Raw genomic sequence first — 12932 nt, 5'->3', positions numbered from 1 at the left:
TTACCTATGTGGTTCTTTTTACCTCTGCAGGCTTTTTACCTCTGTGGAACATTTTACCTCAGTGGGGATTTTTACCTGTGTGGGGCCTTTCACCTCTGTGGGGCTTTTAACCTGTCTGGGGCTTTTTACCTCGGTTGGGCCTTTTACTTATGTGGGGCTCTTTACCTGTGTGGGGATGCCTGGTTTTTATTTGGTCCGAATGACGGGTACTTCTACGAATCAACCCAATGGATCGGATGTTCAGACTCGGTGACCTGGTTGATTGCGTGTCACCATGTCCCGACAGTGAGACGTTGCTCATATTATTAATCACTAGTTTGTCTGGTCCAGACTCGATTATTCATACCCTGCCATCATATAGCTGGGATATTGCTGAGTGTGGCAATAAACAGCAAATACATTTGGGCTTTGTATTGCTAATTTGAACAATGTTTATGTGACCACATCGACTACAGCCAGTTGTGTTGATTCCAAGCAGAGAGTGGAAGGTCCGGGGTTCGATCCCCGGCCGCGTCATACCGAAAAACGTTAAAAGATGGTACTTGTTGTTACCCTGTCTGGCGCTCGGCATTAAGGGTCTAAAACAAGGACTGGTCGGCTCGGAGTCAGTATACTGTGTCTGAGTGGGGTATTCATGTTAAACTGCGGCATGGTATCTCAGTGAGCTAGCACTATAAATCGGCATCAGTCCGGACTAGTACAAGCAGCCACACACATACATACACGTGCATGCACGTCGCTATATAAGTGCAATAACCTTGGACGTTAAACCCCATTTCACCTCACCACCTGATTCCAAGCATGTGAACTATGCTGTATGATTATGAGTACGTTTATTAAGTTAATAAACAAAATCAATATTTTAGGTGAAATCAAATCCCATGACATGAGAATCTTCCGCCATGACCACCTAGCTGATAAAAATATGAATAACAAAGTAATCAACATTACCAACGTGTTTATTTTGTAAATATGATAAGTTCTTTCTGAGATATCACAGACACTTGTCAATCAAAAGAATGTTCAAAGTAGTAAACGTTTTTATCCCTATCCCAACACCAAGAAAGAAAATGCATTTATTATTCACCTATATATTGTCATTGTTGTTGGTTACACAATGCAAATCATTTGTCCTTCAGACACTGGACGGTAATTTGAATAGACTGATCTTTTGTGCAAATGATCCTTGGAGATCCGGGGTAGAATAGGTCATGCTCGCTGACTTGGTCGATGCATGTCATCGTATCCCAATTGCGTGGACCGATGCTCATGTTGTCAGTCACTGGACTGTCTGGTCCAGACTCGATTATTTACGTCATATATGTGGAATATTGATGAGTGTGGAGTTAAACAACAAACAAATGAGACAAAATAAATTGTGCAAATATTTTAAATTCGACATTGTTCGAAATGGAATAATATGCCCATCGAATGTCAAAATGAATTTCCAAAATGTTTTCAAGTAAATTTAGTTGGAAAGATATTAGATACAAAGAATTATTTGAAATGTTCAACTTGACGATAAGCAAAAATGTACACGCATTTTAAATATTATACTACTAATCCGCTTTCACTTAATGCTATCAATTTCATTTCTGAAAATAATTATTCGTTCCAGAAAATTAATATACGGTTCCTTTGTTGGCACAGAAACCGGACAAGACGGTCAGTTGTCTCCCTTCATTATTGGGGTTATCTCCCTTCATGGACGTTTAGTAGCAGTCGTAGCAGGAGGAGTTGTTGTACGTCACAACGTATGCAACGACGATGACGATGATGAGAACAATTGATATGCAGCCACAGGCGACGGCCCACAGTGATAGGCGTCGGGACTGGGCGGAGAGGAGGACAGCGCCGTTCATGTCGCCCTGGGTCAGCGCGTTACGTGCCTGAAAGGTGAAGGCCAACCTCATGAGTCAAACATTATTTGTTCATTACTTTCCTGTTGCAGTCGCACGGCGTGTAAATGTAGCGGCGTAAAACCATACTCACTCACCCATTCACTAACTCACTCAGCGTCAAGATATGTCGACCTCTCCATGGAAAGTCGAGTCAGGTTAACCCTGAGTGAACTTTGACATCCCAATCTTAATGAAGGATACGTGGATTTTTTTAACCAATCAGAAGTCAGCTTCCGAAAATGATTGGGCTTCATTTTTTCACCACCTCGATTCTGGAATTTCGACTTTAACAAAGTAAACAGTGGTTAGTACACACCACAACATAATAATTGTTTGCAGAAGAAATACGTTTCTTCTGCTGACGTCACTTCCTGTTGGTGCATTTTCTTCTATTTCTTTTGATTATATAATGTAAAGTTTATAGACTTTCTGGTGACGTTGTATTACGGGAATAAAGGCTATAACTATTATTTTAGTTTTGTGGTGTGTTGATAACGTAGGTTTTAGTAAACCTGACATAAACCTGACATAGATAAAAATATTCCTTTTATTGTAATATCATTTCGGTGTATGTGCCATGTAGTTGGGACGGTACGCAAAAGTGTCATCAGGTGTCATTCAGCCGTGTAATTTGATTGGCGTATAAGTTTAACGTCGTGTCATTCCTATAGGTCTCCGGCAAAGATGTGTGGCGTTGGGTCCAGGGTTTTTAAGGGGATTGTATACACTGGATAATCGAGGATGCTCAGGCTCAAGTGGGGTATAAAATTTGATATCGAGCAACATGTACATAGAGATCACGACAGCCACCAGAATGTGTTGTATAACGTAACATTCGTAACGTAAACTAGAGAAACTTATGACTCCAGTTCCAATATGGAATCCCCCCACTGATGGCCGAGATGACCTATATGGGCATGAGGTGAGCCGATTGGGATGAGCCGAGCGTATCTGGTTATAGATAAACTTCGTCACCACTCGTCCCTTTCCGTAACCTGCAAGAAAACTGCAAGAAAACTCACACCATATCATGGGCGAAAACACGACAGACCAATTTATAAGTACTTTGGTCAATGAATCACTCCTTAATAGTTTACAGGTATTGTATCTAAACTTATTTTTTAGTGAATGTCACACTAAATAACAAGAAGCTGTAAATGGCAACCATTATATTGTTAGAACATGTTAATGTAGACTTACAAGACAAAGATGATGTGGTACAACAAATTGACTAGGTTTTTTTCGCTATGCCCGTTTGCGCGGAGACGGAACCAAGTTGATAAAAATGGCCACGGGCACGAATCGTGTCATTCGTCACCACTCGCCTCTTTCCGTAACCTGAAAGAAGATTCGTCCCCCTATCGATGAATTTAAAGCACATCGGGACGTGCGGAATTACACAGTATGATTGAACACATTTAACTGTGTCTTTGGTATATTTTTAGATGCAAGACATATGTAAAATCAAAAAATATTTCTGAGGGATTCTTTGACGAAGAACTTGAAACTATACGCGCATTCGGATTGGTTGGTCGTATTTTCGCACATAACATTCATCGTTAGGGGGACGAGTATTCTTGCAGGTTACGGAAAGGGGCGAGTGGTGACGAATGGAATGATACGTACCTCTGACGCTCTCATGATGGCCACGATTCCCAAGGGCCAGAAGCAGCAGATGGTGGCGAAGATGGCAAGACCCATGTTGTCGGGGGCGTTGGTGTGGACGGCGCTGTAGTTCACGCCGGGTTGGTTTACCTGTGTTCAACAAAGTCTTCAATCTTATATGTCCTACTAATGTTATTATGAATGTCCTCATAAGTTAAATTTATGTCCATGTTTTTCAAAGACCAACAAAAACCGGTTAACATTGCTCTCGTAATTCCTTTGAACCATATGAAATTACTGGGGGGATTTTTTTTTTTTTTTTTTTTTTTTTTTGGGGGGGGGGGGGGCTCATCATGCCGCCTTTTACGACAAGCATAGATCGCTGAAGATCAATTCTAGCCCGGGTCTTCACGGGTCAATAATATGTTGAAGCACATACGCATATACATCATATCACCTGTCGTAAGAGGTGCCTATGCTTGTCGTAAGAGTCGGCTATGCCTGTAAGAGGTGGCTATGATTGTCGTAAGAGGCAGCTAAAGGGATCGAGTGGTCAGGCTCGCTGACTTGGTTGATGCATGTCATTGTATCCCAGTTGCGTAGATCGATGTTCATGATGTCTATCACTTGATTGTCTGATCCATTTATATATATTATTTTTTTCCTAGCGTTTCCAGTCATAAAAAATTACTTCAAACTTCAAATTAAGTAATGTAATTATGTCAGGAGTTCCTAATTATTCATATAATGGACAATGCAAAATAATGTTTTTTCATCTTCAATGAACAATTTGCCTCGATGTCTTTAGTACCACACAAAACTTTCATGTTTGACGCAGTGAATAAAACCATATCCTCGAACAAAATTCTCATCCCTCCTCAGAATATTAAACAGTCGGTCTCTTAGTGGAAACATAAGTCCCCGCTATACAACCTGGACTCACCACAACGTTCGTCTGCTGCTGCATCCCATATTGCTGTGGCTGTTGCTGCATCCCATATTGTTGTGGCTGTTGAGGCATCCCGTACTGCTGTGGAGGCATCCCATACTGCTGTTGAGGCATCCCATACTGCTGTTGCTGTTGTGGTTGTTCCCCGTACTGTGGGGCGGAGTACGCAGGATTGCTCTGGCCAGGGTAGGCGGAGTAGCTGGGTGGGGGCTCGGAGGGCGGGGCGCTACCCTGGGGCATCCCTGTATAAATAACCCAACATCTTAAGTCCTTTGGCAAACTATAATTCTCCATTACAACGCCTATATTTTAGAATAATCTTCAAAACAGTAAAAAAGAGAATATGGACATATTCAGATCCTTAATACAACTCCATACTCTCACTACACCATACTCAATTCAGATTGGTCAGTCAGAGGTTTCAAAACACTCCTGAATAAAATTGATTTTATGCTTATTGCTAACATTTTGTGGTGTTTTGCAAAGGGCTAATGTTTAAAGGTAGTCATCGAGCTGTACTCAAAGGCTGTAAGAGCCTAAGAAGGCTGGAATATCTGGGCTCGATCGTAGCGCCACCAGTGGCTATTACTAGTTATGTCCCTCCTATTGACCAATCAGATTCCACCTCTCATATCACTTGCATTTGCTTCAATCAAAATGGCGGCACCAAATCACGTGAGCACCTTCATTATAATCATGAAAAGATTTGGGAAATATCTGCAGACGCTGAGTTGATGATACACGTGATTTGTAAACTCTGAAATCGGTCGAAATCTGCACTGCAGTTTACGAACCGGAAGTCGATTCCGTTACGACATGTTGATTGGACTATGCATAGACTCGTTAGTCCAGCCAAGATATAACTCCATAATTCCAGCCTAGTTCGACAAAGGAGGAAACTGGACTTTGGCCGACCAATGAAATGACTGACCTACAAGAAATGGACATTAGCCAATCAGAAAGCAGCTCTCTGGAGCTTTTACAACCCTAGTTTCAAACCGGCGACTTCCACTCCAGACTATGCTATGAAAAATCTGTTGACAAAGTTCTCTATTAAAATTTGAAAATTGAACAAAAGAAAACTCTGGAATGTCTCATATATGGCCGAGATTGTATGGCGGTACTTCCCAGGGGCTCTTCCGTTTCAAATGTTCGTTCGGAGTGCCCCGTAATGTAATCTTATCGAGGTTGCATGATTAGAAAACACATTCCGACTGTGACTTTCTCAATCTGGTAAGCGACGCTCTGATTGGTCGGACGAAAGGACGTTCTGACGTGACCAGTAATGGGATATCCTCACATGTTTGTGTGTTTAGCCGTAGCAAGAACTAAGATCTGATGATAACAAGATAATATCGGTCCAGAGGATTAACACGGCGCAACGAAATTTAGTAGCATACCTTCCTATGGATGAAAGGACCACGACTAGGTCATGAAGCGCACGTGTGTAACCCAGAAGATGAAACATTGCATGACACATTTCAGTTCAAATATTAATGTAATATAACAGTAGAAAACAAATATATTATGAAAACAAAACAAGTAATATGTTTTCACAACAATGACTTCCTGAAATATACTGAACCGCAAAAGAAACGTCACCATAGATAAACTATGATAAACCTTATTTGTCCAAACACTGTAAACATACTTTGAGACATATTAAAAAGATGAAACTTGGCGAAACTGATCATCAAGGTTGAAACTAAAGTGTCAAATGTTTTGAAAGTGAAACACAACACTAGTATCTGAGAAAATGGCATCACAAGTCAGTATCTCGTGTGTCCGCCATGTGCATTGATTACTGCCGTGCAACGATACACTTGAGCCCAGACTCTAAGGAACGCCTGATGCAGTTCAGCTGCAATTGTCGACCTTGGTCGGACATCATTCAGCCGTCTTTGAATTTCGTCCCACAGGTGCTCATTGGGATTTAAATCGAGACTGATGCCATCTCGCAGTGTGGGCACGGGTGTTTTCATGCTAAAACACGTGGTTGCGGCGACGTGCCAAATGAGGTATGGCGTGTGGTCTCAAGATTTGATCAATGTACCGAGCTGCTGTGACACCATTGCCTTTCCCTGGACCGATGTTCTGGAAGACCACAGGGCCGACCCTCTGTGAAGACCAATTACACCCCACAGCATGATGCTCGGACCACCCCACGAGTCTCTCTCAGCAACACACGCATCCGAATAACGTTCCCCACGGCGCCGCCAGACTCTCTTTCTCTGCCATCTGCTGTTGAGATACAGTAACGGCTCTCGTCTGAGAAGACGACTCTTCTCCACTGGTGGTGGCGCCAATGCTGGTGCTGTGTTGCCCACTGAAGACTGTCCCGGAGATGACGTGGTGTCAGAATGGGTCCTCGTCAATGTCTGCTCGTCAATCGTCGACGCACGGTGTCCGCACTCATGTGTCGCTGGCGTGTCCCCATGGTCTGTCGAGCAGTTTCCGCAGCTGTAACAAACCGATCTTGAAGATGCTGTCGCACAATCTGACGATCCTGACGTCGGGTGGTGACCCTTGGTCTTCCACTACGCGGTCGGTCATCTGTAGTGTTGGTGGTCTGGTACCGTTGCTAGGGCCTGTATGTTGTCCTTACGTGGACTTGAAATGCATTGGCTACTTGCCGGTCGGTTTGTCCAGCCTGCAACCGTCCAAGGGCTTGGTGTCGCTGATTTCTTGTCAATCTTGGCATGTGGTAGCAATTCAATAACGAATGAATGTTATCCGATCTGGGTGGATTTTTATAGGGCAAGAAATGGAGGAACGCATGTGCATTTCAATTTGCACAGAACTCCCGTGCATCGGGTTACAATGGCCGTTGCCGTGATGCGTGTGGGCGATCGGTTTTATTGTCATCTACTTTGTTTTTTAATCATCTAATTTCATTTTTCCAGACAAGGTAATGTTAAATTTTAGAAACCTTGACAAAAAATGCCCAGATATTTAAATGATAACTTGTCATGCAATGTTACTTGGGGTGACGTTTCTTTTGCGGTTCAGTATATGTGTTATTGTTTTCCAGGAACAAGGTGTATGAAGTTGACACAGTCATAGTGGTATACATGATACTGTTGACATTGATATATCTACAGTGGTAAAGTTATCAATACTTTTTCATAATTAATCTTTTCAAAGTTGTTGTAGTATTATTTTGTAATGAAGTAGATCTGATGAGACATGCAAACATAGTTAAAGTTGAAACCCTCAAAGTTGTGAGTGCGTTTGTTATTTGTAACCACTTCTCTCTGAGAATTACCGCTCTAATAGTAATATGTTTACTCCTCTAGCCTGACACGTCAATTATTCACACTGTCCAAAAGTGCTAATATCTCGCTACACGGAAACTGGGTCAACGTTTCCCACGTAGCGATATGCTGTATAGGGTAATAGGTCGTATAGAGCTAGACGTGTCTCCCTCTTATGATTGTTGCCGAATAACATAAATATGTTTAGTGTGATATTTACAGTTGGGTATGTTTTAAAAAATATTTTCATAATTATTTATGTATTTCGTTTGTACGCATATCAAAATACATATGTGAGACAAAGATAAAGTTTCTTTCAAAAGATTGCACCCGTGCCCCCCTTACATATATGATATATGTAGTTACAATATGTAGGCCCAATTACAACTTCTCCATCAAAAACTGGCCTGGAACATGTTGATGCGGATGCTCTCTCCAGACCACAGACTCCATTAGATCCTCCACAACTGGACCAGGTGCAAGTGGACTCAAAGCCATCTGCAATTCGCTCAAGACACCTATCTACACTGAGAGTCTTGGGTCTCAGCCGGTCATGTCGATGGTGATGACGATGTGGTGGTCAGTGATGATAAGTGAGAAGCCAGTGGTAGAGAAGGAGGATAGCTCAGGGTAAGGACCATGCCCTGGCTATTATCACTGGACACGTAGGGACAAGACAAGGCGCGACAGAATACAGTTTCCAGACTATGCCATTGTCACAGCCCTGGTCAAGATACATCAGCAGCTATGACTGTAGAGAGGAGATCCAGAAGGAGGGGTGGGGATGGGTGGGTGTGTGTGGGGTAAGGGTACAGGGATTCTAACTGCTAGAAGATTTCCATTGGTCAGCATTGTCACATGGCATCCCTTGGACTTTGGAGGCATGGACTGAAGGTCAGCGACACGTTCTCGTGGTGACAGGTCATTTCAACCGATATGCTCAGGTTTGTTCAACAAAGGACCTTGAATTCTTCCTCGTCTTATTTGGCTACCCCAGTACCAAGTATTCTTCCTGGTACCATGTGGTTACCCCAGAACCAAGTATTCTTCCTCGTCTCATTTGGTTACCCCAATACCAAGTATTCTTCCTGGTCTTATTTGGTTACCCAAGAACCAAGTATTCTTCCTCGTCTTTTTATTACCCCAGTACCAAGTATTCTTCCTGGTCTTATTTGGTTATAAATGTCGACAAGTAAAGAGTGCGTTTCAAATATGAACTGCTTTAGCATTTGGTACAAGCCTTACAGGTTTCTTTTTGAATTCGTGGACATGAAAACACATTTACAAATGACACCAATCTGTCCCGAAATATGCCTGTATCCATTCTAAATAGTAAAACATTGTCAAGAGGAATCCCACATCAAGACACAAGTGTGACAGTACACATGGACCTGAAACATTAATTTTACAACATCGACGCAAGGCAATGATCTGTCAGCGGAAATCGTATTTTCTCTAAAGATCATTTCCCCCAAAATGTATTTATTGTGTTTGTTACAGTTTAGACCGCCTCCGGGGTCTAGTGGATATAGCGTCTGCCTTGCGCTCGGCATTAAGGGACTAAAACAAGGACTAGAATCAATATACTGTGTCTGAGTTGGGTATTCATGTTAAAACTGCGGCATGGTATCTCAGTGGGTTAGCACTGTAAAATCAGTATTATTCCGGGCTAGCACAAGCAGCCACACACATACACGTACATGCACGTCGCAACATAAGTGCAATAATCTTGGACGCAACGTTAAACCCCAATTCACCTCACCTTACCTCACCTTGTTTGAGTTTTGTAATTGCATCAGGAATTCAAGATCATACACGAGTTGGACCCCTAGATAATGGAACAACTATATCTGAACGTATTTGACATTGCAGTGTGTTTTGCCTCGACAAAACGATGTAGCATCTATGTATGATAGGATGGTGAGGTGAGGTGAAATGGGGATTAACGTCGCGTCCAAGATTATTGCACTTATATAGCGACGTGCATGTACGTGTGTGTGTGTGTGTGTGTGTGGCTGCTTGTACTAGTCCGGACTGATGCCAATTTAAAGTGCTAGCTCACACCGCAGTTTAACATGAATACCCCACTCAGACACAATATACTGACTCCGAGCCGACCAGTCCTTGTTTTAGCCCCTGCATGCCGAGCGCCAGACAGGGTAACAACAAGTACCATCTTTTAACGTCTTTTGGTATGACGCGGCCGGAGATCGAACCCCGGACCTTCCGCGATCCGGGCGGATGCTCAACCACTAGGCCACGGAGGCGGTGTATGACAGGATAGACATCAAACTATTTACGAGATACTGTACATTTGGCATCATCATCTAGGTGGATCCAAACCTTCCGGATGCAGTTATGGTTAGTGTAGCTACTCGCAATAATTCATGGCGCAAAACCTTCCAGATTTACAAGAGTATAAAGGGTTAGATTTTCATTTTTTGTGCATTTATCGAAGATAACAGTCACAAATTTATGGAATCCTAGACGGGACATTGTCGTATTGTCGAGCTTTGGTTAATTTTGATATTTTGGCTTGTTTTTGTAAGGGTGACAACGCGACAATGTCCCTACAAGGATTCCATACAAATTGTATAAAAATCGCTTCACGAGAATGGCGACTGCATCTTATTAGGGTCGAATCTACAGATTTAATTTTGGTGATCAGCTTTTGAATATTTTGTCGTCTGGACAAATTCGAACTTTAAAATACTACATACAGGTCCAGTGGTCGGATAACTTAAAAAGACACCCGCACACACAATAATCTGAAACATTTGATAATGGGCCTCAAAATATCTAGGCTAGCAGGTTATATGTTTTCGTTGCGCGCCGTCTCGGATATGGGCCTCATAGGATGCATGTGTCATAACAAATATATTTTATGCTACCCCAGCGCATTACCAAGAAAAACATGGACGCCGTTACAAATCTCACGTCAATAAATATTCTCCTTGAAGGGCTCTTCAAATTTAATGACAGTCCGATACATGGCAGTTTACGACATGTCTTTTTAAATGTTGCAATGGGTGCACTGACGCGAGGTCTCAAGGATTCCAGGAGAAAGTAGCTCGGATCAGAAGCCATTCCTGCCATTATCGATCTGTAATCAATTTTGATTCCGCGACAGCCTATCGGAATCTCGGAAAATGAAACGCATACTATGTAAGTTTGTTTCTTGTTTAACGCCGCACTCAAGGAAGTTGATTGTCCATACTACCTCGTTATAACGTTCATGTCAAACTTCTAAACAGCCCTTAGATCGGACCGGTAGGGATTCCAGATAAGACTAAGACTCCCCAGCAACCAGGCGACTAAATAGAGGTCATCGTATGTCATCGTATCCCAATTGCGTGGATCGATGCTTATGATGTCAATCACTGGATTGTCTGGTCCTGACTCGATTGTTTACAGACCGCCGTCATATAGCTTGAATATTGCTGAGTGCGGCGTTCAACAACAAACAAACAAAGAAATCCTTGTTAGAATTGTCCCCGGGCACCTGTTCTGGTCAACGTCGGAAGAGGCGACTGATCGTGTAGTCAGGGTCTTGATTGCGTTGCATCGTGCACGGCGTGCACCGTTGCTCATACTGTCAACCATATCATTGTCTGGTCCAGACTCGATTATTTACAGGCTCACGTCACATATGTGGAATAATGCTGAGTTATTGAGAAAAAACAAAACACTTCAAACCACTGCTGTCAGATTTTGTGTGTTTAAATACTCAAAGTACATAAAACGTCCTTGGGGTGAGATTCAACGTCAACACACACCGACGTGACGCTTGACGGAGACTTTCACCTTACAGGAAAAGGCCAAACTTTATTAATCTTTAATTATTATCGACATGCATATCCTGTATAATATCTTCATATTATATTGATCGTGTTGATAATTTGGGGACAATTAACCTAAACTTTTAACTTGTTTATTGTGGCTTAATCTCACTCAGCAATATTCCAACCTTATGACGGTGGCCTTCATATAAGATTTCGAGACTGGACCAGACAAATCATGTTTTGTATTAAAGAGAATACCAACCCCCTTTCGTACGCGGAATTATAATTGCTGTAATATTGGTGAATACGGCGTAACATAATACTCACTAATACGCGGAACACAATACTCACTAATACGTGGAATACGAGGGTATATTTGAAGGGTATTAAGGAACCGACGTTGTGGTAAGTGGGATGCACATAAACCCGTATTTAGCACACAGATTCAACATCTTTTTTAAAAAAAGAAATGATGTACGTAACAGTTTTCTGTACATATTTTATTTTGTCGGTAATTTAACAAATCGAATCCTTTTCTCAATGTTTTTTAGACTTTTGGGGGGATTCAGGAGTGGGCAACGAGATTAGTGATTAATTAAATAGTTTGCGGGATGCGGGACTCGGGGTTGGCGGGGTGGGTGTGTTTTGGCAGCCTCATTATAAGTAACGTCTTCTAAAGGGCGGTTGTAGTTTATTTTCAAGACACACCCCCCCCCCCCCCCCCCCCCCCCCCCCACACACACACACACACACACACACACTTCCCACCTCAACCCACCTCACCCCTACCCCACCCACCCCTCCCCTGCACAGACATCACCATACAGGCTGTCGCTGTCTTCAGCAACCTATACCTCCCTATCTACTATAAATGACAAAGATATTTTTTATCCCCCACAAAACCCAACAATATCGGTTCTATCTCTCATTTTGTTTCATTGAAACATGTTAGGTATATTCCAAAACAGTTCTCCGACCATAACAAGCCGCCATGTTAGACAAGTAAAGACAGCACCCACTTTCAAGGCTATCCGATGGGTTTGTCATATTATGTGGAAATAAAAATTTCTAATATTTGTATCTTATAATATCATATCTACCTGATTTCTCACTCATGTCCTGTAGTGTGTAGTTTGGTGTTAACGCTGAATATGTGAGTAAATCCTCCCGAAAATGTCGAAACGATGACCTCACACAGTTCGTTATCAGTAGTCACGTGACCTGGACTTTTCACAATCAGGGTCTATATGATACCGCCACAGACGTTAGAGGTGGGCACGGTCTTGTTGTTACTGTTGACGTCAGAAACACGAGCCAAGTTAATACCCTAGACTTAATCGGCCCCTCCCTCTTATGAGATCAATATTATTACTCCGAGACACCTACTATTGTTCGGTATGTTCCGATTGCCCAAAGTATATACCCTTACGTTACATCGTTC

General features: G+C 42.4%; 1 protein-coding gene across 1 annotated transcript; it reads right to left on the bottom strand.

Moving 5' to 3' along the window:
• Positions 1-943: 943 nt before the first annotated feature.
• On the bottom strand, positions 944-12702 carry LOC139461763 (proline-rich transmembrane protein 1-like). The gene is made up of 4 exons (XM_071243221.1): positions 12592-12702; positions 4450-4697; positions 3528-3656; positions 944-1889 (listed from the first exon to the last, which is right to left on the bottom strand). The coding sequence occupies exons 1-4, from the start codon at positions 12605-12607 to the stop codon at positions 1713-1715; spliced, it is 570 nt and encodes a 189-aa protein (XP_071099322.1). The 5' UTR covers positions 12608-12702; the 3' UTR covers positions 944-1712.
• Between the last annotated feature and the right edge of the window lie 230 nt (positions 12703-12932).

The sequence above is a fragment of the Haliotis cracherodii genome, unplaced genomic scaffold (genome assembly GCF_022045235.1).
Source record: "Haliotis cracherodii isolate W230 unplaced genomic scaffold, xgHalCrac1.p SCAF_15, whole genome shotgun sequence".
NCBI lineage: Eukaryota > Metazoa > Mollusca > Gastropoda > Lepetellida > Haliotidae > Haliotis > Haliotis cracherodii.
This window is presented reverse-complemented; position numbering and strand designations above follow the sequence as displayed.

What these genes read in the sequence shown, in the direction of transcription:
- LOC139461763 (XM_071243221.1), bottom strand. An exon ending in AGCAGCAGACGAACGTTGTG is followed by an intron (nt 3,657 to 4,449) that starts GTGAGTCCAGGT and finishes TGTTGAACACAG; the next exon opens with GTAAACCAACCCGGCGTGAA. An exon ending in CCATCATGAGAGCGTCAGAG is followed by an intron (nt 1,890 to 3,527) that starts GTACGTATCATT and finishes TTCACCTTTCAG; the next exon opens with GCACGTAACGCGCTGACCCA.